Raw genomic sequence first — 24,923 nt, 5'->3', positions numbered from 1 at the left:
TTTTTGGAGGGAGATGTTTTATGTACTAACTTCTTCACTAAAGTTCATTCACCTAATTTGTTTACTATTCCGAAAGCATCTGTTCAAACATCACAGCTATACATTAATCCATTTAATGTGTTTCTTTATTTAAATTTGACTATATAACATACAGCAAATCTGGTGCACTGCACTTATTTGAGTGAAATGATAATTAAAGTTATTTCTTTTTATTTATTAATAATTATCAAATAATTTCAACAGAAATAACCACCACATCAACATCAACGACAACTTCTACCACAACAACGACAACTCCGACAACAGCACCGGAAGCAACCACGACAGAAACTATGACTAACACAACAGAGTCAGCTGCTATTGATTCCAACGATAGTAATATATGGCCCATTGTTGGCGCCGTACTGGGTGGTTTACTGGTTATTTCATTATTGTTAATTATTCTTTATTGTCTTCTGCGGAAAAAGAAAGTGCCTGATGCTAAGGATGACTTGGTAAAAGTTGAAGATGGTTTGGGTAAGTGATAATATCGTATATATAACTATTTCCGCAAGATTCAATTTTAAACAGGTACTATTTTTATCTCTTACATGTCACTAAATTATTTGAGTTAAAATATTTGAACATGCGTTGAACAAGAGTTCGAACGTACCAACTTCACTATTTTGGTGTTTTGGACACGTTTCAATTTGAGTCGCAACTGATAGGTTTTAAGTAGACGTAACGCGCGTCATGCATACTAAGTTATAAGACATGTATTTTTTATGAGTTTTTTTACAATAAGTGGATCGATGTCGCTACTAGTGGACATTTCGAACCCAAAGATATTACACGACCAGGAATTGTTTTGTATATACTTGTATGATACCGTTGTTTTAAAGTTAATTGCTTTTCCTGTATTAGGTTTTTTTTTTGTAATTTCTTATATCTACCTTTTGCTTGTCAACCGATCGAGATTAATAATTGGGAGGGATAAGATCTAAAAAATAAACTGGTTTTACACCGTAACATATTCATTTACCTGTCCCAAGTCAGACACCTCGTCAGTTGTTGTCTTATGTCATATTTTTGTTTGTTATTTGGAGACTTTAGTGTTGAAAGCAGATCATTTAATTTATTCACAGCTATTTTAGAGCTTGACATATTGTATAAAAATCTGTCTATTGTTCAAGACTGTATGTTGATCTCACGCTGTCGTTTGTTTGATGTCTCATTGACACAAACACCACATCTCCTTTTATTCACATCTAATTTTCTAGAAGATTTTAATGATCAAACTTTTTTATGTTAGTAACTTCTAGATATTGAGGCGACAAAAGGCATATTATGACATTTAATTTTTATGCAATTTGTAAATCTGTAGTTCCCCCATTATGAAATCATCGTTTATTTCATGTTGACCCATCATTGTTCTTGTATTGGTACAGATTGCATAAGCTAGATTTGGCACAACTTTCCGGAATTTTTGGTTACTTATACTCTTCAACTGATTTGAAAATTTTACAACCAATAGATCGATGTCATTTCGTTTCGTCCCCGAGGGTATCACCAGCCCAATAGTCAGCACTTTTGTTCTGACATGAAATATTATTGATATGTTCAGTTTCTGTAAATGTACTGTTTATGCAATGTTGAAATATTCAGAACACTAAGGTTTTCTATCCCCAGGTAAAGATAACCTTAGTCGTATTTAGAACAACTTTCCGAAATTTTCGGTTACTTATACTCTTCCATACTGTATTTGATTTGGCTATCAAACTGTTTTGATTGAAGCGTCACTGATGATTTTTATGTAGACGAAGCGCGCGTCTGGCGTACCAATGTATAAGCCTGGTATCATTGATGAGTTTTTACAACCACTGGTTTGATTCAAATGCTGGTAGGTGTTTTGTCCACGAGGGTATCACCAACCCAGTAGTCAGCACTTTTGTGCTGACATAAAATATCATTTCGTTTTCTGTACATTACTGTTAAAATAAAATGTGGAAGTATTCAAAACACTCAAGTTTTTCTACCCACAGGTATCGATTGCTTTATCCGTATTTGATTCAACTTTTCGAAATTTTCGGATATTTATACTCTTCAACTTTGTATTTATTTTGGCTTTCCAGCTTTTTTATTCGAGCGTCACTGATGAGTCTTATGTAAAAAAAAAACGTGCATCTGGCGTTCAAAATTATAAGCCTGGTATATTTGATGAGTTTTTTATTACATCATATGAGTATCGTATGGTATTTCCGGAATTGGCCGCGCATGACACTCTATTCCATTACTGAAAAATGATTAAAGCGCAATAATATATATACTTTATCAAAACTAAATGGAACATTGATTAATCGTTTAAACCCGCTGCAATTTTTTGCACCTATCCTAAGTCAGGAATCTGATGTTCAGTAGTTGTCGTTTGTTGATGTGGTTCATAAGTGTTTCTCGTTTCTCGTTTTTTTATATAGATTAGACCGTTGGTTTTCTCGTTTGAATGGTTTCACTCTAGTAAATTTTGGGGCCCTTTATAGCTTGCTGTGCGGTGTGAGCCAAGGTTCCGTGTTGAAGACCGTACTTTGACCTATAATGGTTTACTTTTATAAATTGTGACTTGGATGGAGAGTTGTCTCAATGGCACTCAAACCACATCTTCTTATATCTATTGATAAATGCCTAACATTTGGGGGATTGGGCTGGAACTACTGCTTTTTCATTACATTAAAATCGATTCGCAGATATTTTTTTCATCAAAATTATAGCAACCATTTAATGATCAAGATTTGATTTACTAAACACAAAAATACTTTTTATTTTACCTTGGTCACAATATTATATAGATATAAGAAGATGTGGTATGAGTGCCAATGAGACAACTCTCCATCCAAGTCAAAATTTATAAAAGTAAACCATTATAGGTCACAGTACGGTCTTCAACACGGAGCCTTGGCTCACACCGAACAGTAAGATTTATCCAGTTTTTGAATATTTCAGACGGTGAAGAGAGCGATGATGAATCAATACCATCTATTGAATATCCAGAGACATGGGACACGCCTACAAAAGATCCCATTGGGCCTTTAAGGAGATACGTTACAAGAGGTAAAATATTCTCCATTATGTCTTCAAACTGTTTACTCATTATTTTATTTAATATCTTAACTGTGACATTTCTATTGGACACGCATAGTATGGATCGCAATAAAAGAGATGAATGAAAATCAGTCTGTGCTTACCAACCTATTTGTAGCCCTCCACTTGTTGCATATAAAAGTTAATTTATATAAAAAACAGTTCCATCAATTTTTTCCTAAGTCTAGGTTAGTCTATAGAAAGGTATATACTATGAAATTTAGAGCGAGGGGCTTGCCCCGAGCTCTTAATTTCATAGTATATACCTTTTCATAGACTATCCAATTTAGCACATATTTTCAACTCGAGTAATCTTAATTGGTCTATTGATAGTTTATTTTGGCTGACTACTTGTATCACAGGTGTTTGTAAAAAGGAGCTCATTAACGAAGTTTTGTAAATCTACTCACTAGTATTATTGTAAAATATGTGATTTCAAAAGGCCCTTCACTCCAGAATGAAAAGATGGTAGCTGCTGGTGTAAGTATGTATACTGATATAAAGCGGTGTTTTACTATACATGTTCTTCTTACATGGTAAGATGACAAAATAAATTGACCAAAAGCAGGCAATAATTAAATTGCAGTGGAAGCTTTACATGTTTTGAAAACATTTTTTAATTTCACAGTAAAACTAAAGCTATGATAAATTTGAAACATAGAGATAGTTTGTCCCCATAGATATAGTCTAGCAGATAGGCATTAAAAAGCAACTACCAATAGATCAGAGATTATAGGTTTTGTCTTTTGTGTTTTTTTTTTTATTATTATTTCAAAGTAAAAACTAAAAGATTTATCAGAATATGTTTATATATATATATATAGGTGGCACATTATCTTCAGACATAATCACAGTTTTTCAATTCATGACATCGTCCTGAACATGCATGAAATATTTGCCACTGGACATTAAGCAACCAATAATCAATAAATCAATCAATTCATGACGAAATAGATCACCTTCCTGAAGAAAGTTTAAAAAAATATCACCAAGTTGTTTTAATTTTCCTGCACAAGGTTTCATAGTACACACTTTTCTGTGTACAAAGTAATTGCATGGATGATACATTATCATAATTTTAAGATATCGTTGTACTCTAATCAAGGTATAAAGAACCATATGCATTACCTTTATTTAAATAATAAAATTTTCAATTGTCAAAAACAATTTTTAGATCCAAAGATTTTAATAGCAGGATATTTAAAAATCAACGTGGAAACTAATTACAAACTATTTAATTTAATTTGGAACACAGCATTTTATTTCAAAATAGCCAGTGGCAATTTTTGTTTTAAATATCTTGATTACGATACAATGAAATCTTACCCTTGTGGTCATTCATGCGTAGTTACTTAGTACATAGGAAAAGTATGTACAAATGTACTATGAAAATTAGAAGGCAAATATAAGCAATTTGATTGGACGAGAAGTTGTAAGTATGTGCTAATTTTTGTTTTCACATTCAGTTATTTTAATAAATTGTTTACTGCGAGATTTGATGCAAAGGTGGTGTGTGAAAATTAATCTTTAATGATTGCCTCTTTTCATATGTGAGTAAAATTCATCTTCCGTAAGAGTCTTTGATTTTGAATCAATATTCAGGATATCTATCACAAATGCTCGTTACGACAAATTTAGTAATCCCAAATACAAAAAGGTTGAACTGATTGGCTTTGGAGCGGTTAGTAAGCCTTCTTCACTGCAATCATATATTTTGGCCACGAGGTTACCTGATGAAGGCGTTAGCTCCTGGTTGACCCGAGGGTACAATCTTCCAATGGCTATTATTCAATATTGTCATGATTTCATTATGTAGTTGTCTATTAACTAAAGTTGCAATTCATTTATGCAAAGTTGTACTTGGACAACATTTGCTGTTTATTTAAGTCCATTATTTTTTTGGTTTTTATGATCTCTCTAATTTTTTGCTTTCCAAACTTTTGATCTCAAGCTTATCGGAAGGAAAATATTTTTGAAACACTTTTATTCGTAATCGGTATTAAGGCTTCAACATTAAACCCCGGCACATTCTTTTTGTGCATGTAGTTTTCTGCCGAATATCCTTCCTGCAATTTTTTTCTTTACTTCGTTCATTGTTGTACTTTTGAGCAGTCCGTTGGATTTCTTTTTTTATCTTATCGGGGTCTTTTTTTACCTTTCTATACGGTATATTTTACCTCATTGTTGTCGGCCCTACTGTGATCTGTAGTTGTTCAAAGTTTTGTCCTTTGTTCAGTATGTTTAGTTGTCTCATTGGCAATCATACAACTCTTCATTTTTATATTCATATAAAAGTGCGTTAGTATTCTACTCTTTTTAACGTTAAGACATTACCAAGTTGCTAAATATACACGTCAATTGTCTAATCCTTAAACATGACCAAATGTGAAAATTTTAAATGAAATTCATACACTTTTTTCGTGATAAAGTATAGACAAACTCGTAATTGGTAGAAACAACGAAGAAAACGACATTGATTTATGTTTACCAATAAAAAAAGATACCTTATTTATTCAGACTCACAAACTATTTTAAGTAATCATCGTTTACTTTGTGTTGTAAGCAAAACGGAAAACAATATATCCATAAAGATAATAGGTTAAAACTATCAGATTGTTTATAAAAAAAATTAAAAAAAATACTGAACAGGTATGTACATACTTGTACAATCCCTTTCTGCAAAAACTGTATGTGGTTAGAAACCTGTCTTACCTCCATATGTTGGTTTCATCTTTTGATTTTTTTCACCTTTTGTCATTTCTTTTACTTCGTTCATTGTTGTACTTTTGAGCAGTCCGTTGGATTTCTTTTTTTATCTTATCGGGGTCTTTTTTTACCTTTCTATACGGTATATTTTACCTCATTGTTGTCGGCCCTACTGTGATCTGTAGTTGTTCAAAGTTTTGTCCTTTGTTCAGTATGTTTAGTTGTCTCATTGGCAATCATACAACTCTTCATTTTTATATTCATATAAAAGTGCGTTAGTATTCTACTCTTTTTAACGATAAGACATTACCAAGTTGCTAAATATACACGTCAATTGTCTAATCCTTAAACATGAACAAATGTGAAAATTTTAAATGAAATTCATACACTTTTTTCGTGATAAAGTATAGACAAACTCGTAATTGGTAGAAACAACGAAGAAAACGACATTGATTTATGTTTACCAATAAAAAAAGATACCTTATTTATTCAGACTCACAAACTATTTTAAGTAATCATCGTTTACTTTGTGTTGTAAGCAAAACGGAAAACAATATATCCATAAAGATAATAGGTTAAAACTATCAGATTGTTTATAAAAAAATTAAAAAAAATACTGAACAGGTATGTACATACTTGTACAATCCCTTTCTGCAAAAACTGTATGTGGTTAGAAACCTGTCTTACCTCCATATGTTGGTTTCATCTTTTGATTTTTTTCACCTTTTGTCATGATTTGGCTTTTAATATCTTACTATACGGTATTGGTTTTGCTCAATGTTGAACGTCGCACGGTGACCAATATTTGTTTTCAATCTCGTTTGTTGGTTTGTTGGTGGAAAGTGGTCTCATTGGCAATCTTACCACATCTTCAAATTTTCATCAGATTTCCCCCTTATTTTGATCTACATAAAAAATCTTACCCTTGTGGTCATTCATGCGTAGTTACTTAGTATAGACGAACGTTCACCTAATCTGACCCAGTCAATGGGATATTTTAGCGCGCCAATCAATGGTCTCGGCTACACTGTTTTGCACATGATTCTAATACGAAATGAAATGAATCGAAATACTACTAAACAGAATCCAAACATATTCTTAACATTGTTTATTTTGTCTTATTGGCCTCTCTTGTGCTGCTTTAGGTAATGTACCAGTACCAGTTACCGTCAGAAATTCGCAATTTTCCAAAATATTTTTAAAAGGGACTTCGTTAGGAAGATTCTTGTACATGTAACATCAAAAGTTCACAGACTTGGACTTTAAATACTTTAAAAAACAAAAAATGGGTTATTGGTGTGGCTATATTTGGGTGAAATTTAAGGTTTCTAGGACCAGTTAAGTCACTTGAGAATCTAGTGCTAAATAATAGAAATCTCCTCTTGATTGGAATATTAATGTCCTTTTTACCATTTTGTGGTATAAGAGAAAGATGCATGTCAAATGGATCAAACATATCGTTATTTCTTAAATTCTAAACTTTTCTAAATTCGATTACGCTGAACTGATCGTAAGTTTATATCACTTAAAATCAAAATACATTGTATCGAAGTGGAGCCTACAATTGGATTTTTAAATTTATAAACCTTTTTTTATTCTCATGATAGAAATTTGTGCTCTAAAGCTTTGATATAACTGTGTCTAGACCAATAATTTTTCTAAAAGTCAAGGGCGTCTTAAAGTGATGACGTCATGTCTTCGCACGAGTGTCTTCCTACGACATGTAAAAACGGAAGTCGAGATTTCACACAAAACAAAGTTTTTGAAAATGCTATTAATTTGTTTGTCTGAAGATAATAGCAATATGTCGTACTCACGCTTAGTGTATGTTAGTGCATAAAATGATTGATAGCGGTAACTTGTAACTGACGGTAACTGGACCAGTAGAATTAGATATACTTAAATATCATTTGTTTTTACTATTTTATAGATATGATGTCTCAGACAGAACTTCTGAAAAAACTAAAGAACATAGCTTTTCGAGAACCAGAAAAGCCTCCAACACCACCACCACCACCACCGCCGCCAACACCACCACCAAAAACACCACCACCAAAATATATGCCATGGCCTTGGAGAACCGCTAAAAGAGCTTCTGAGAAAACTATGTATCAATCTGAATTTCCTATGAAAAAAGTTGGACCTGTCTCAGGTTCGAAACAGGATAACGGAAATTTAGCAGACTATACGATATCTAAATATGGTATAAAATATGATGACACAGGCATTCCCATTTCCGACAAAAAACTTTCTAGACAAGCAACAAAATTTATACCACCATCGAAATCCTTTGTAGGCATGTCTACGGAAAGTTCAGTTATCTCTAGATCAAACTCGCTTCCCTCTCTAAAAGAGTCTCAATCGACCCAAACTCGACCACCAACACGCAATTCTAGTCATGATGAGTCGTTCTATAGGTCTCAGTCAATGGAAGATATTCAGGCTACATCAACAACTGACCTTGACAGCCAGGTCGTATCGACGATAGATCCTTTATCAATGCAAGACATTCAAATACCAACACCAAGTACTACATTTAACTCTTTTGCCCCACCGAAGGGAACACAGTTGCTTTTAAACATAAACAAACCAGTCATAAACACTGGAGTAAGTTCAGCTTCTTTGACAAAAGATATACAGACACCTGCACTAAAGAGAATACAGATGTATAGAGCATTATCTACTGGGTCAATCGGAACTTTCTCAGACAGAACACAAACAGAAATATTGATGGAAGAAGAGAAGAGAATAAATGAAACAGATGGAGTAAATAAAACAGAAATAATAAATGATAGAGATAGACCCTCCATAATGGATAAAACAAAACAATATATTAAAAAAGTTCCACATTACATGTTTCCTATTAGATCAAATTCACTCACTAAATTTGACAAAAAGATAAACAAAAATCCTCTCTCCCAGACCCTACCACGATCGAAAACAGATATGATACCACTGTCTGACAAAATAAATAGACCGAAGAAAAATACATTGAAAAAGAAGAAAAAGAAGATAAAGAAAACTAAGAACAGTCCGTATTTAGACAGTCTCACACCAAGAGCTCAGCCTCCTATTGTAACGTTAAGCCAGAAAAAAGGGTATAACAATAAAGTTAAACCTGTTGACTCAAACAAGAAGCGAAAATCAAAGACTAATGCGAACTTTAACACTGGAAGTCCGTCAAACAAGTCGACAACAACAGAAAATGATAACACGCCAGGTATTATTATTCATGATAACTGATAATTACTGTTGATATGATACAGTATAAGATCCACCATAGATGCTAAAAATTTCGTTTGGGTTGTTTTTTGTGATATGAATTTATTTCAATATTAATGGATGACATTACACTAATTTAATGATCTTTAATGCTTTTACATAAAAAAAACTATTTCAATGTGCATGATACGTGTTTCTAGAATAAGGTTCGCCTGGTTTGATTAAGATCCAAACGTGGAAACTAAATATATAAAACGTGGCAGAGATAGCAATACCATGAAGGGCCTATGGAGAATATTCATATTCTTCTTATGTCAGTTTTGATAATTTTGATAATTGGTGTAAGCTTAGCACTGGTCAGACTTAAATGTTTGACTTTATCAAATACAAAAAAATATCAAAATACAAAATTGTGTCTTTTTCTCGTTATATATTTTTCCTGTGACTTTCTGTCCTACGTTCTAATTGATGTACCACTACAAAGAGTGCAAAATGTACATTCCTTATCCAACTCGGGTTAATGATGTTGTAGAAATACATTATACTTTATCTTAGACTGCATTCTGTAAAGTAATGTGCGTTGTACTCAATTTATTCAAACACATGTATTGTTTTTATGATCCATAAACAACAGAAATTGATTTGTATCTGAAAGAAAATTCGCAGATTTTTTTCATGTACTAGTAACGTTTTAACAAAGTATGCAATCATGTTACCATACCGGTCGCCCCCAGTGGCGGACCAGTGTAGAACAACAAGCGTTAACATCCGATAATTCCTTTTTGATATATTTTTAGTTCGTTTACTTTTAACAAGACCAGACACTCATAATGTTGTTTACATGGTAATAAGTACGTGTAAACTCGTATTGCTAGTATAATCCCGCTACACGAATATGCGTATGCCTAGGCCATAGAGAAACACATTGAATTTACTACGATTGAAATGCTTTTCTGTTTTAACCATTAAAAGGAATGTTTATTGGCCTTTTTTGGTTATATGGGTTTTTGTCTTTCCCAATTATCTCTATTTATTCATTATGATGAGTAAATACAGGAATGAATTCAAATACATTCATCAATTTTAAAAAACAGGCATTGTATAACACGTCAAAGACCTGCGTTTTCGTTTAGAAAATCATACCAAATTCATCAATCATTGAGCCTGTGTTATTGGTTGTTATGGTCTTCTTTTATCGTTTTAAAGTAGTATGTGATGATATTACAAAAGTAACTTTTGAGGTATCTGTCAATGAAAAAAAAAACACGTTTGAGACAATAGAAGAATTGTGTGATGGTATCAATTCTGCTTGAAATTGCATAGAAAAAAAAATTGCCCTTTTTGTTTCCAAACCTTTGTCATTTCGGATTTACAATATATGTTTTTTGCACCACTGACCAGAAATACCTGTGTTGTCTTGAAATTTGAGATACAGGCTTATTGCTAGATATAACATCACTGACATATGGATTTAATTACTTTATTCAAATAAGGATATAATATAGGAATTATTTATATCTGATGAGATGATTTATAAGCCATCAATAATCAGTCCACTTTTATATTCACATTTGTGTTATTTTATCCTCAACTATCTTGTTATATTTCAAGAAAAATATCAGCCTTCCCCAAACCTTGGAATGAAATCCGAAACATTTGTCAGAAAACAAGAAGACGCTGAGCTTATACCAGCTACAACTGACTTTTTACATAGAATGAAATCCTCTGCGACAGATTTTCAAGGTAATCTTTGGAGGAAAAAAGTAAATTTCATTGATTTATTTCTGTTTCTATAGATTGATATCAACTTATAGACTAATTGGTTGAATACTAATTAATAAGTTGTTGGTTTAAAAAAAGTATATATTTTCGTTGAAAAAAATAACAATTTTATTGCATCAGATGCACATTTCGAAAATTCATGTCTCTTCAGTGATGATCAAAGCCTAAATATATGAAGTCCAAAACCTTATACAAACGTAGAAGAGCAGATAAAACCAAACAGGACCAATGGAAAATCCAATCAAGGACAAGGAACCAGAGCTATGCATGAGGATATTCATTCCTTAATTTAAAATGATTTCAAAATTTTATAACAGCAAATTTAAGTAGAACAATATCCGTATTTTTATCCCAGTACCGAAGTACTGACTACTGGGTTAGTGATATCCTCGGGAACTTACAGTTCACCGCACAGGTATCGACGCAGTGATATCCTCGGGAACTAACAGTTCACCGCACAGGTATCGACGCAGTGGTAGTAAAAACATTAACGGTACCAAATGTATTGCAATTTAAAATGTCTCTTCAGCGATGCTCGAGGCCAGAATATTTGAAATCCAAAACATAATACAAATGTTAAAGAGCAGATAAAAAAAAAGACCAACGTTAAAGACGAGGAATCATAGCTATGCATGTGGGAGATACATTCCTTAAATTATTCGAAATTATATAACAAAAATAGAACAATATCCTTATTTTCTTGCCAGTACCAAAAATCATGACATTTGAACGAAGTATTACACTTACATTACAAACTCAACTGGAAAATGGTAAAAAGGTTATTGTTTTACTCCTTTGTGTAGTATGAATGTGAAAATGTTTTAAATTGTAGATTCTGGCATATCTGCCGATGAGTCATCACTAGATAGACAAAGATCGTACTGTGCTACTAAACTTCCAAGTATAACGACGCACTCAGAAGTTGGCAATAATGAACAACAGAAAAATGATGAGCAAATTAAACTTCCTCACCTTGAAACAAAACAGAAGAGTTATGTGAGGCCGTGGCGATAAAGTTTCTGATAGTGTATTCCGAAAGAGAGAAACATGAAGACGAAACTCTTCATATTGATTATGTTTGTCTATTAGAAATGTTTTGATTTGATAAAAGAACTAGAAAAAATTCAAAACTATTGATAGAAAACATTAATGTCATATTTGAATTAAAATTTATTTACATAACAGAAACCAGGTAAACTCTATATTTGAAAAGAAGGTATATAAAAACAGGTGTTTTACTTAATCCTACGACATTTACATGTTTTAATCAGAATTCGATATTCTATAAAAAAAAACCTGCTATATTGATCTTTTACAGATATTTTGCACCTACAACACAGCAGTATTTATTCATCATTGGCCATTAAATATTTGAGTTTAAGCGTTCTTGATGATGGTAAATCCAGTAAAGCGCTTCAAACGTACGAAAGTTATAAAGTATCATTTTCATTTACTAGTACTGGACCGATACTTTTGCTGGTAAACTGCTAGTCCCCGAGGGTATAATTAGCTCATAAGCCATTGCGTCAGTACTAATATGATTTATAATAAATCGATGTAACGATGTTTGCTCATACTTGTACTTCTATGTCTGGATTCAAATGGCAAGTGATGCATACATAGTTGGAAATGAAACACTATCTTGTCAATGGATCCGTTCTCGCTCCTCTTAGAGTTCTTGCGACACCCGCGGTTGTTTGTATTTTCAAAATGAATTAACGCTATTTGAAGATCGGTTAACTACTGTTGCATCTTTTTGATTCTCATGCTTATCGTTATGAAACAGGGGATGCTGGCGTGCACGTTGAATTGGTTTAATCGCAACGCCTGCACAAAGTGAGATTATTTGGACCATGAGTTGTTCCATGTTGTTTGTTTTTTTACGTCTTTTTCTATGAATCGGGCGTTAGTGTATTGTCCAATAGTTATGGCTATTCATTTCATTCTTGTTTATCTTGTAGTAAATAAGTCTCTGGAGGGATGTTGCGTCAGGATCGAAGTTGTTAGTATGCTGCTATCAGTAATTATCGTACTAGTAGATGCTTCATTTAAACAAAGGGGATGAAATCAGGGTTATCTATCCGGTTCTGAATTGAAGCCTTTTGTAGTTAATGAACTTTAAATAAGCCTAAAAATATGGGGAGGCGGATTTACGTAACGCTGTAACCACATTTGAAATGGAAGACTATCAAACTAATAAATATAGTTTTTTCCTCCATTGAATTATTCTCTCTTGCGTAAAACAAAATGCTGAGTATAAGAACTTATTCCTTTAGGAAAAAAATTTATATCAGACGAAGTTATATCCATCTAATGAAAACATCATCCCAGAAAAATTGGCCACGAAGCGTAACTGAAATATAGTAATAATAGTAACCTTTCTTAGAAGTATAGCGAAACTGGTGACTGTGTTAACATACGTGTAACTTCATTAAATGGAAGGAACACTATAACAATTAAACTTTATTTGTGTAATCTATGTCATGCTTATTCAGGATGAGATTAATTTGACAATGCATTAAATGGTGGAATCTGACTGATTGACATTGAGAAGGGGGCATTGCCTCTGAATACCAAGGGAAAAGTTTGTAAGGTAAAAGTTCTGATTTACAATAGATCCCATATAGACTATTGTGAACAGTAAAAGTACAGGTTTTAAAACTGAGCGGGCTGGACATCCTATCAACATTAGCTATCGAGTTGGTAATAATACCACAACTTATTTCAATACTCATATAGATCGATCAGACATGTTTGAATTGAACAGATATGCTTTTATTGCTATTCTTTATCTTGAAACTTGCTTCCAGCAATAAAGAACACAGTATAAGATTAATACTCAGACTCAAATTGTTTCATTTCCCTGTACTTACTTCCGTTGTGTTAGGACTGGGAACAATCAATTTAGTTTTGGTCTCAATTTTTCAATATTTTCTATTTTATATCATATCTTAATGATGATGTTATTATAAGATTATATTTTTATAGTTATGGCGTATTTATTCTAGAGATAACTTCTTTCATGTACTTCATTTTCTCGATTTCAGCCAGTTTGTTTATTTAAATCATTATGCAGGCTACCCGAATAATGTGTCCTATTTTGGTGTTATTTCCTGCTAAGTTATCTTACATATATTTTGATGTACCCTGTGGTTGTCTAGATGGTTGCATCTTTTTCTGTATCTTACATAGCGAATGTCGGACTATATATGACAATATTTGTTAGATTTCTTTGTCACAGAGAACAGATCACAGTAAGGCCAATTTTCCTACACCAGCGTAAATAAGGCCTCTTCTACTTCTACTTCTACCACTAAGTGACCACCGTCATTAGATTGACTTTCCTGTCACTGTTTGGTGTGCCCGCCTGTACCAAGTCAGGAATATGACAGTTGTTATCCATTCTTTTGGTGTGTTTGAGCTTTTGTTTTTGCCATTTGATTAGGGAGTTTCCGTTTTGAATTTTCCTCGGAGTTCGATATTTTTGTTATTTTACTTTTTTGCATACTTACAAGTCCAAAATAATTTTAACAGAAAAGAAAAATGAGATTTGTGCTGTACATAACATTTATACATGGTAAATTGAAATTTAATATGCATGCAGTAATCTCTTGAACGAGTCAAGACTTTCTGCCGCGGTCACCGAGACAGGTAAGATGCTCCAATCTCTTATCGGTCTTTGGTAGAAAGATTCTTTCCTGATGCTAGTCTTGCAAGATGGTATATGGAAAGAGTGAATTTTGGTATGTCTTGATAATCTATCTGGTGGTGTCAGTTTGTCGCCAGCATCAATCTTTACTTCCTCATTTGAAATTTTGTATAAGAGGGTGAGTCTAGCGTTCTTTCTTCTCCATTCTAGTGTTGGCCATTGTAGTTTTTGTAGCATAGATTCAACTGATGATGTGTTGTGGTACATGTTTGTTACGTACCTTGCTAAATTTCTTTGTATCATTTCTAGTTTATGCTTGTCTTTTTGTAGGTGAGGATCCCATACCGAACTTGCATATTCAACTGTCCGTCTTAGTAAAGCTGTATATGCTTTTTCCTTGATCTCACTGTTTGCTATATTTAAGTTTCGTTTAAGGAATCCTATTGTCCTGTTAGCTTTTTGACAGATGTTGTTTATATGATCACCTTTTCATAGATCAGATGTTATGGTGACTCCCAGCTATTTGGCTAATGATACATGTTCTAAGTTGTGTCCATGGAGAATGTATTTTTTGAGTATTGGTTCCTTCTTTTTGGTGATTGGCAAAACTACACATTTATCGAGATGGAACTGCATCATCCATTTTTCTACCCACGTGGCTAGGTTGTTCAGGTCCTTTGTAGACTTTTGCTTTCTGATGAGACAGTGAGGTATGCAATGGTGTCATCTGCAAATAGCCTCACCGTTAATGAAATGTTGTCCGGCATGTCATTGTGTAGAAAAGGAAGAGGCTTGGTCCCAGTATTGATCCCTGCGTGACCCCGGACTCTACATTTATGATGTCAGACTTCTCCCCTTCCATGACAACGCGCTGTGTTCTGTCAGAAAGAAAACCTTTTATTCAAGCATTTGTTTTTCCTTTGATTCCATAATCATCAAGTTTATGGATTAAGAGACTGTGGCTTACTTTGTCGAAGGCCTTCGAGAAATCTATGATGAGGCAGTCTGTTTGTTGTCCATTGTCAAGGTTCTTTGTGATGTCGTCAATGAACTCCACTAGTTGTGTCTCGCGTGACAATTGTTTTCTAAATCCATGCTGCATTTTGTAGAGGATGTTATTCTTATCTGCACGATTCAAGTGGCAGGTGACTATATACTCCATGATTTTGCAGCAGATGCAGGTAAGAGATACAGGTCTATAACTGATGGATTTAAATCGTTTGCCTTTCTTAAAAACTGGGCTTACATTTGCTGTTTTCAATATCGATGGTACTATTTCAGTTTCATATGATCTTCTATATATCATTGTTAGGATTGGTGTTACTTGTAATGCCATCTCTTTTAGTACTCTAGGTGTTAAGTTGTCTGGGCCTGCTGCTTTATGTGGGTTTAGTGCTAATAGTAATTTTTTTTATTCCATTTTTTGTGATGATTATGTCTGTCTATGTCGCTGTTTCAAAGTTCCCAAAGGGTTATCGTTCTATTCGCCATATATTTGATCTGTTGAATACGATTATATGCCTGACCCTTTAACACTTTGCAATTTTTTTAATATCATCCTCGTGATTAATCGGTCGCATTTTTGCTGGACCCGTTAATAACTATTTTAGTATCATACGTTGCCACATACTATAAGTAATTATCTGTAGAGCCGAAAGGCCGGTTGAAGGTGCTAATAGTTATTATCGTGTTGTTTTTGTGTCATTGCGTATCTTATTTTTCAATTTTATATATATATAAGTTTCTATTAGTGATAGCATTATTGGATATTCAAAATCAAATTGGACACGTCATGATTACTAAACGTATTTACTGATAAGGATCTCTATTTTAATTCAACAAAGAAAGTGCCTTCCATATTTATTTAACGGTGATCTAATTAATTATTGACATTTGATAAACCGATTTAATTTGTAACATATGTTTATTGTTCCTGCTCATTTACTCGGGGTAAAAGCTAAAACATAATTCTTTTGTTTCGTCGTTAATCAGTCCATTTACCTTAAAACAATAGAAAAATCTAATCTTTACCGAAGGGAAATTATGGTGGACAAAAAATGAAGAATTGTTTATCTCATACGATACTGTATGTTGTTGTCTTTTCAACCACCGGTAGGTATAGTATTTAATTAATAGACTTGTTTTATAGATAAGATGCATAATTTAATCAACTACGAGTGGAATATTAAACAAACAGAAGATATTTGAAAATTAAAATACAAATTAACTTTTTTTGTGTAATACAAAGTTTCCCAAAAGCTGCAAAATAAACTGTTCCTTAAATCAAAGTATAACAAAACAATCAACAAAGAAAGGAAAGAACAGTCCAACGTTAAACAGGTTTATGCCATTCCATAACTGCATTGAAAGAAAAGTTCACTAAATACGCATCATCTCAACAACACAAAAAAAAAACCTAAATAAATTAATTTTGAATTCAAGATATAGTTTTCAACAATAGACAGCACCTGGTGTCAATCTATAAATCTAAATATTCCTGTTTGGAAAAGTGGTAAATAAGTTTAACAGAGACAAATAAGATAAAAGATCTGCCATCACAACAAAATTACCTTAAGGTGATATGGGGTTAGAAAATAAAAGGTATAGCATTTTCTTAAACTTTGTACAGTTGATCCTTACAGTATGTACATTGACAATATAGAACAAAATTTGGGTCACCGGCTATTTAAGATTGCAAAATACCATTATATTCTACATAGACGACAAAAGTAGTCTTTTCCGAGATACAGACTTTGAAAAGTTGATCTTTAGAACGAAATCTAGCTAGAATTAAAGAAACAATTTTAGGACAGCAAGTTTTAGTAAAAACATGTAGGTTCCCTTGCTTTTCTTAACGCAATTTCTACTTTTCTCCCTTGGCCTTGTCTATAAATTCTGTTCTTATATATACTTGTCTTGTAACAGCGTAGAAAAGACTTCTTAGTTCCTTTTAGGATTTTTTTGCCCTTAGTATAATGCAGAGTGCATGGAGTATCTAGTAATAATAAATATCGGCTGCACAAAACGACAAATCAGGATAAGCTATACTCTTAATTCTGAATACTGTGTTGCGCCCTAAATATTTAATGGTGTATTGGAAAGAGAATTATGAGCTTATTTTTCCAGCCTATTTTTTTATAGATATATAGGGAGAATTACACCTTTTTCGCTACCGGTTGTATTTTCAATAAGAAATAAATGATAGAAATTTCTCATATTTTAGATATGAAATATTACAATTATAAGTTTGAAAAAACAATTATATAGGTCACCTCGCGTAAATGACAAAAACATATTAAGATATGAAAAAAGACCACCACCAACGAAACGAAATTCCCGATTTAGAATAGGCACATGAACATCTGAACTATATTTTTATATCAACTCGCCCTATTTTATTCTCAATAAGTGGACTGACAAGAGTTACATTAAAACATGCAATAAAGATCAGTATGGGAAAAGCCCTCAACTCGAAAATACCGATATAATAGATAAGAAAAACACAAGTACAAACAAAACAATTCTATACCATTTCAAAGAATGCTTGCATTTACTGAAAACAAAGACCAACGTACTTGACCTGCATTCCGTCTCATACTTTAATATTGGTGACTAGAACTTTATAGAGGACTTCACACCATACATCAACGACATACAATGCACAGGAAGACGCGACCTAGTACCATGCTTAGATTAAACTGTACAGAATTTCAAAGCAGGAAAAAAACTTTTTAATCTTGCTTCAAACTATAAATTGGCCAAATTAATAGTGTTCACCTCTTAAAAAACAGACGCATTGATTGAACATCATAACTTTTCCTTTATCAATAAGACTTTTTAGCCAAAAAGAAAGATTTGGTGCAAAATTCCTTTAGTAGATGGCTTTATAAGTAAAATTTACGTTTAAAGCATTATATGACATACCAAGCTATATCCTGCAAGCGGAATCATACCTCATCAATATATCTCTATATTTAACATTATGATCAGTTTGTATTAGCTATTCACCAGCTTTGATAATTTTCACTAATGAAAATATAACGTTTATTAAAACACGAAACATAGTATAAACACGCACCTTTACAACTAACTAAGGACTGTACATTCAATAAGAAGGAGCGAACGGAACACACCATTAAGGAATGGGATGTTAACAAAGAAAAAAAAAGAAACTTCGTACCGCTTATCATACATTTTGGTATGAACATTACCATGAAAGATTCTTCTATATAAGTTCTCAAAACGGACATCATTCGATAATTGTATATTTAGAAAGTGTGAACTGCTTTATAGAGAATATACATTCATGTTTTTTGCTCTTTTCCTCTTTTTTTTATACAAAAATTACCTAACTACATGTCATTTTGTATCATCAATAGTTGTAGTCAAAAATCAGTCCAAAAAAAATTAATAATGTAGATAATAATTGTGTTTGTAATTCAGTAAACGGATGTACATTTGACAGTGGTCTCATTGGTACATGGAATAGTAATGCATTTGGAACAATCACCATAACCAGTACTACACTAACTTTGGGAGAACATGCTTTCCAGATAAATAGTCAATCGTCTACCGACTGGACATGTTTTAATGATGCTACATCTCCATATATTATATTGCAGTAAGTATAATACAAAGTAAAACGCTTCAGCTGATAAAGCCAGCTGGCGAGCTCTTATTGAAATAATAAAATAAAACGCTTCATCTGATCAAGCCAGCTGGCGAGCTCTTATTGAAATAATAAAATAAAACGCTTCAGATGATAAAGCCAGCTGGCGAGCATTTATTGAAATAATAAAATAAAACGCTTCAGCTGATAAAGCCAGCTGGCGAGCTCTTATTGAAATAATAAAATAAAACACTTCAGCTGATAAAGCCAGCTGGCGAGTTCTTATTGAAATAATAAAATAAAACGATTTTTATAATGTCAAAAAGTTTAACGGAACATTATATTTATATAAAAAGTTAAGTCAATAAATTTTCCTTTTCAAGGTAAGTAGCACATTTTGTTCAGCTTTAGAACATTTACTTTCTAATTACAGGTCGGAACTTTTTCCTTTTTTTTCTACGCCATCGTACGCTTATATCTGTATGAATGTTCAAGCAGAAAATTCCAACAGTTATTATTTTTATATGCACTCACGTAAGTATGAACTTTCGCCAAAGTAATCCTTTAACTAAATTGTTCTTCTGTATGCATCTAATATTAATGATCAATCAAAATACGACAATAAGAAAAGGAGGATAAAACATACTCTGCAGTTGTTTTTCTTAACGTCAATCAAACTATTGAATCTCCTTGAGAGATTGAGGGTTCGAACTCCAGTCGAGTTAATCCAAAGATTTGAAAAAATAAAGTATGTGCTACTTCTTCGCCAAGCACGTGATATTAGGAATAAGACCAAATGCTGGTCGACTCGAAGACAAAGTGTTGGAGGGTTTAGTACAAAGCAGAGTTTATATTCATATCAAATTAAAATTTTCTTGTCCTGAATATGCATGTGATATTTGTTACTGGATGATAAACAACTATCCACCGATCAATGCTTTTTTTCAAAAGTAAAAATGAATAACTTAATTTAACCACTAGATCTTGCAATAATGATAAAAAGAAAGGAAAGACATTTCATTAATATTGTTTTGACTCTTGGTTGTTTAATATCTAGTTGCAAATATGTCATATGAATACTAGAAAGTAAAAGCTGATATTTCTTTTTAAATACAATTAAAATTACATCTGTGATTTCTCTATGTTTACATAAAAGCCAAAATATAAATCTGATTTAGTTTATACTGATTTTTCATTTTAGCTACAAATAACCAGTTTTCTAACGAACGTATAACTGTTTATGCTGCCACAGCAACGCCCGGGAATCCTGCTGCAGCATTATGTACAGAAACGCCATCTACCGCTGAATTCATTAGCATGGTTAACATAGGTATAGTAATTATTTACAAGTTTAACTTTTCGAAAAGGTATGGAGTGCTTCGCAGTATCAAATGTTCGCTCCTCTTGTTTTTGAATTTTTGCAAGATATTCAGAATGCTCTGGTTTTATCCATGTAGTGCCATTAAAACATTTTTTCCCGCAAACCCCTTCTTTTTATATTTTTATTACATATAGTTTAAAAAGCCGTATTGAAAATCTTATAAAATCCTTGTTGTATTTTCATAGTTTTTAAAAGAAAAAAGGTGCCAATGTTAAATGTATGAAAAATCTAGAGAGAATCACTTCCCGCCAAATATTCAATGGTTTAGATCTTGAAAACAAGCACACCGACCCTTCATTTTTTCCTGCTTTTTTAGTTCTTTAATTCATATACGTTCAATTTATAACAGTCTTTTAAAAAGCTTGTTATTTTGAAACAGAGTAGCGAACATCCTTAACGTCAGCTTTTGTTTTTGTGGTTTTTGTGTTAGTTGTTTTGTTGTAAAGTGCTGATTTAGACCCCAACATTCTAAATTGTATAATGTGATATTTTAACAAATAAATATCTTTTTATTACATATCGGTCAGCATCGAGTGAAAGCATAAGTGAACAGAGCTTAAAAACGTTTGTTTTATGAGGGTCTGGATGTGGTTTACAGAATAGAGAACAATGGACAAAACATGCAAAATAAAAGGCAAAACAAATAAAAAATAGAGACAATAGGTCTAAAATATTAAAGAAAAAAGAAATGAAGACCCATCTCATCCAGACCCTATTAATTATATGTAATGACTAATGATATGATATTAACACCATACGCATCATTCATGGGAAATAATGTGAACAAAACTAACCGTGTTATACAGATTAAAGCAAATGAAATGGGTAATAATAAATGTATCAAATTTTGACTATGAGCGCTTATCCAACAATATGTGATCTTATAGCAATACACATACTGTCAGACTGTATATAATTTCTTCTCCCTTTCATGACGTATTCCCAATTTATAACTCATCCAAGCCCATATCATCTTAGCCACACTAATAAGCAACTGATCAAAACTAGTTGTAACAGTTGTTTGGTAATAATTTCAAAATGGCGTGTATATCGACTGAAACTAATAGAAGCTTTGCACCGTGATGCGTGGCAACAAGTATTACTATATCATACCAATTGAATATTGAAACATCATTTACAATTTACTAAGTACTCCTAAACTAATAGAAATATTAAAGAAATAAAAGGAGATGCTATGTTTATGTTAATGAGACAGCAACCCAACGACAAATAAGTCAAAAAGACGTCTAGAGGTCAACATACGACCTTAACCAAAAGACTATATGTTAAGCACTAAATTGACCAAAGTCTGGAGAAGTTTTGTATAAATTTAACAGATCAATCAAAGATCTGCCATCAGTATCGACTATCCTATATGAAAGAAAACCATCATCGAAAAAAGGCAAAGAAGAATTAAAAGAACAAAACAAAACAAAAGTAGTTAATATACATTGTACATCTAAAGACAACCACTAACGATGCATCTGGATTGGGAAAAGGAACATGTATAGTTAGGGGGGATAAGGTTGAACTGTGGAATTAAAAAAAAATGGATAAATGAGTTCATATTCAGTACAAATGGGAAAGTTTAAAACAGTTTTGAGACATAACTCAAAGTGTCAATTATTAAGATGGTGTTCTAAATTTGATTTTGACCAGTTTATACAGTCATAGCTCTTTAAATAGATTATTTTCTGCTGAGGAAATAATGGTAATCGTTTTTAATATTATAACTTTCGTTAGTGTGAACTGTGCATCTGACATCAACACTTTTGTTGCCTACACTTTTGAGAAATTAATTCCTTAATTATATTATAAAAGGGTCAGAAGAAAATGCTTTGACCGATTGTCCATACCCTCTACACAGAAATTTTACCTACATCTTCAATGAAGGAAGTGGAGACAAGTGCACTACAAACAGTTTTGTATCTGCCTGTCCTGGACAACAAGAGATGAATTTTGATTATACAAAATGTGTTGAGTCTATTGCATACTCGTGTAAGTAAAAAAACAATAATTCAGAAAAACTATCATGCATGATGTAGAAACTCTCACTTTTACTGATCTCCTTATCGTTTTTTCTCGAAGATACCAGTCTTAAAGTTTGATACGCAAGAAGTGCGTTTCGTCTACGCAATACTCATCAGTCGCGTTCGAATGAAAGGACATTACAATCTAAATAAAGTTTAAGTCTGATATTTGTTCTCCACGTTTATTAAACTTACTTATATGACCATACCCCCCTTTCTCAAAAAAGAAGAAAGAAAAACAAACAAACAAAACAAAAACAAATGTTACAGTGAAATATTTGTTAAAAAAAAACCCAAAAGACAAAAACAAACAAAAAACTCAAATACTGTATTTATGCAAATAATCAACTGCCAAAAGGATTTTTACTCATTTGTAGTCATACCTATCCCTTATTCACAATTCTTTTAAATAGATGTTTTCATTAAATGTTAAGTAATGTTCATATACTTTTGCAGCTGAAGGAAGAATTGGCTGTGTTGCCACTATAGATGATGGCTCAGGCACTCTGTACACATCGTTGTATAATTTTGATACCAGTGTAAATGGGTTAACAACTTTTAGATTTACATGCGCTGTACGTAAGGTTATAATAGCTTAAATACGACATGTATCAATTTCATGTACACCAGTTGAAATGAGAAGAAGGGGAAAAATTGTAAAAAAGAAATAGAAAATAAGCATCTGCACGATCAAAGAAGTAGAAAATAAGCTTCTGCACGACCAAAGAACTAAATAATGTATCCGTTCAAGATAAAATGCAGAATTGAGCAAGATCTGCTTTCCCTTTCAGAGACACTTGAGATCACCATCGGTTTTTTTGTGGGGTTCGTGTTGCTCAATATTTAGTTTTCTATGTAGACTATGTAGAATTTTGTGGACTTGGTAGTCTTTTCGTCGTTAAAAAAGGGATAGAAAGACATAGTATTTATCATTCTATAACTAGTATTGATTCTCTATATGTTTTTCTAGGGGTGTCATTTTAACAGGACGATAATCTATCCAGAAAAAAATATTTCATTTTCATAAATTATTTTGCAATTATCATGTACTGAAATAATAAATTCATTTGAATGATAACTGTTATTTTCAACTCAATTACATTCTTCACGTTTAAAACTTTATGTATGTTAATTTTTTTTCCACAAAAGGCTGTTCAGGGTGTGTCGTCAGGAGATGTACAAGTTAGTTATGCACAAAAACGATGTGATGCGAATCAGCCTTACAGCTCTATACCTACTAATGGTGCCCTACTGACACTCACACCTAACGGTAAGGTCAGCAAGTCTGTAACTAATCCAATGTGAAATCACAGTCACTCACTGTAGTTGTTAATTAATACTTCAAAATCACTGGAATTCTGACGTCTGAATACATTTAATATAAAATAAGAAGATGTGGTATGATTGCCAATGAGACTACTCTCCACCAAATGACATAGAAGTTAACAACTATAGGTCACCATACGGCCTTCAACAATGAGCAAAACCCATACCACATAGTCAGCTATAAAAGGCCACGAACTGACAAATGGAAAACAATTCAAACGAGAAAACCTGATGTATATACAAAACAATGAACGAAACCAAATATAATATACAGCAACAAACGACAACCACTGAATTACAGGTTCCCGACTAAAGACAGGTACAAACAGAATATGGCTGGGTTTAACTAATTTGTTGGCGCCAACTCCCCCCCCCCCCCCCTAACTGGGACAGTGGTGTAACAGTACAACATAAGAACAAAATATAATAAATCAGTTGAAAAGGGCTTAACTCATCAGATCGATACAAAGCAGAAAAAACAGATCTAACAAAAGATGGCAGGGTATTTATCCATCCCGACAACAAAAAAGACACTTTGTACTGATCTGAGAGTATGCAGATGTATCTAAGACTAAAATATTAATCAGTACACATCCAACATCCAATGGATTTAGTGTAAAGACGTCATTAACAGTCAGAGAAAAACATGTCCTAGTGCAATGCCAAGATACAAGTATCGACAGATTGTAGAACCGTGAATGTGCATATGTAAATTACAATAATATTTAGTTTGGTTTTAATTTTCTGAAAACAAAATCAATATGTATACCAATAAAAACAATATTCAAAGATCTTATTACAGTGTTTGCATAGTAATATCCAAAATATGCAATGTAAACATGACCCTGAGAAATTTACCAATCGACACAATAAACCACAATGCATTGTGGACTACTACGAGTTAACTATGCCTACTTAGTATCACATAAGAACACGTGGAATTTGGTTGAAAAGTGTCATTTTGTATTGAGTGTATCTCGGAATCTCATGTTTACATTTTTTCTTCATGTAATGTACTACATAAAATGTATATAGCAAACTCTTTGATTTGCATGCTCAGATTTAATATATATTGTTCACCGGCCTCAGCATTCGAGTTTGTTT

At 32.7% G+C, this 24,923-nt stretch overlaps 2 protein-coding genes across 2 annotated transcripts; both read left to right on the top strand.

Moving 5' to 3' along the window:
• Positions 1-231: 231 nt before the first annotated feature.
• On the top strand, positions 232-12,067 carry LOC127728063 (rho GTPase-activating protein gacO-like). Its single transcript, XM_052235253.1, has 5 exons — positions 232-516; positions 2,977-3,084; positions 7,751-9,040; positions 10,654-10,785; positions 11,657-12,067. Exons 1-5 carry the CDS (start codon positions 333-335, stop codon positions 11,836-11,838), a joined length of 1,896 nt encoding a protein of 631 aa, XP_052091213.1. The 5' UTR covers positions 232-332; the 3' UTR covers positions 11,839-12,067.
• Positions 12,068-16,499: 4,432 nt separating this feature from the next.
• On the top strand, positions 16,500-24,151 carry LOC127728126 (uncharacterized). The gene is made up of 7 exons (XM_052235366.1): positions 16,500-16,585; positions 18,917-19,094; positions 19,516-19,616; positions 20,284-20,412; positions 22,285-22,461; positions 22,950-23,068; positions 23,643-24,151. The coding sequence occupies exons 1-7, from the start codon at positions 16,531-16,533 to the stop codon at positions 23,796-23,798; spliced, it is 915 nt and encodes a 304-aa protein (XP_052091326.1). The 5' UTR covers positions 16,500-16,530; the 3' UTR covers positions 23,799-24,151.
• The last annotated feature ends 772 nt before the right edge of the window (positions 24,152-24,923 follow it).

This window comes from Mytilus californianus, unplaced genomic scaffold (assembly GCF_021869535.1).
Source record: "Mytilus californianus isolate M0D057914Y unplaced genomic scaffold, xbMytCali1.0.p SCAF_2, whole genome shotgun sequence".
Lineage (NCBI taxonomy): Eukaryota > Metazoa > Mollusca > Bivalvia > Mytilida > Mytilidae > Mytilus > Mytilus californianus.
This window is presented reverse-complemented; position numbering and strand designations above follow the sequence as displayed.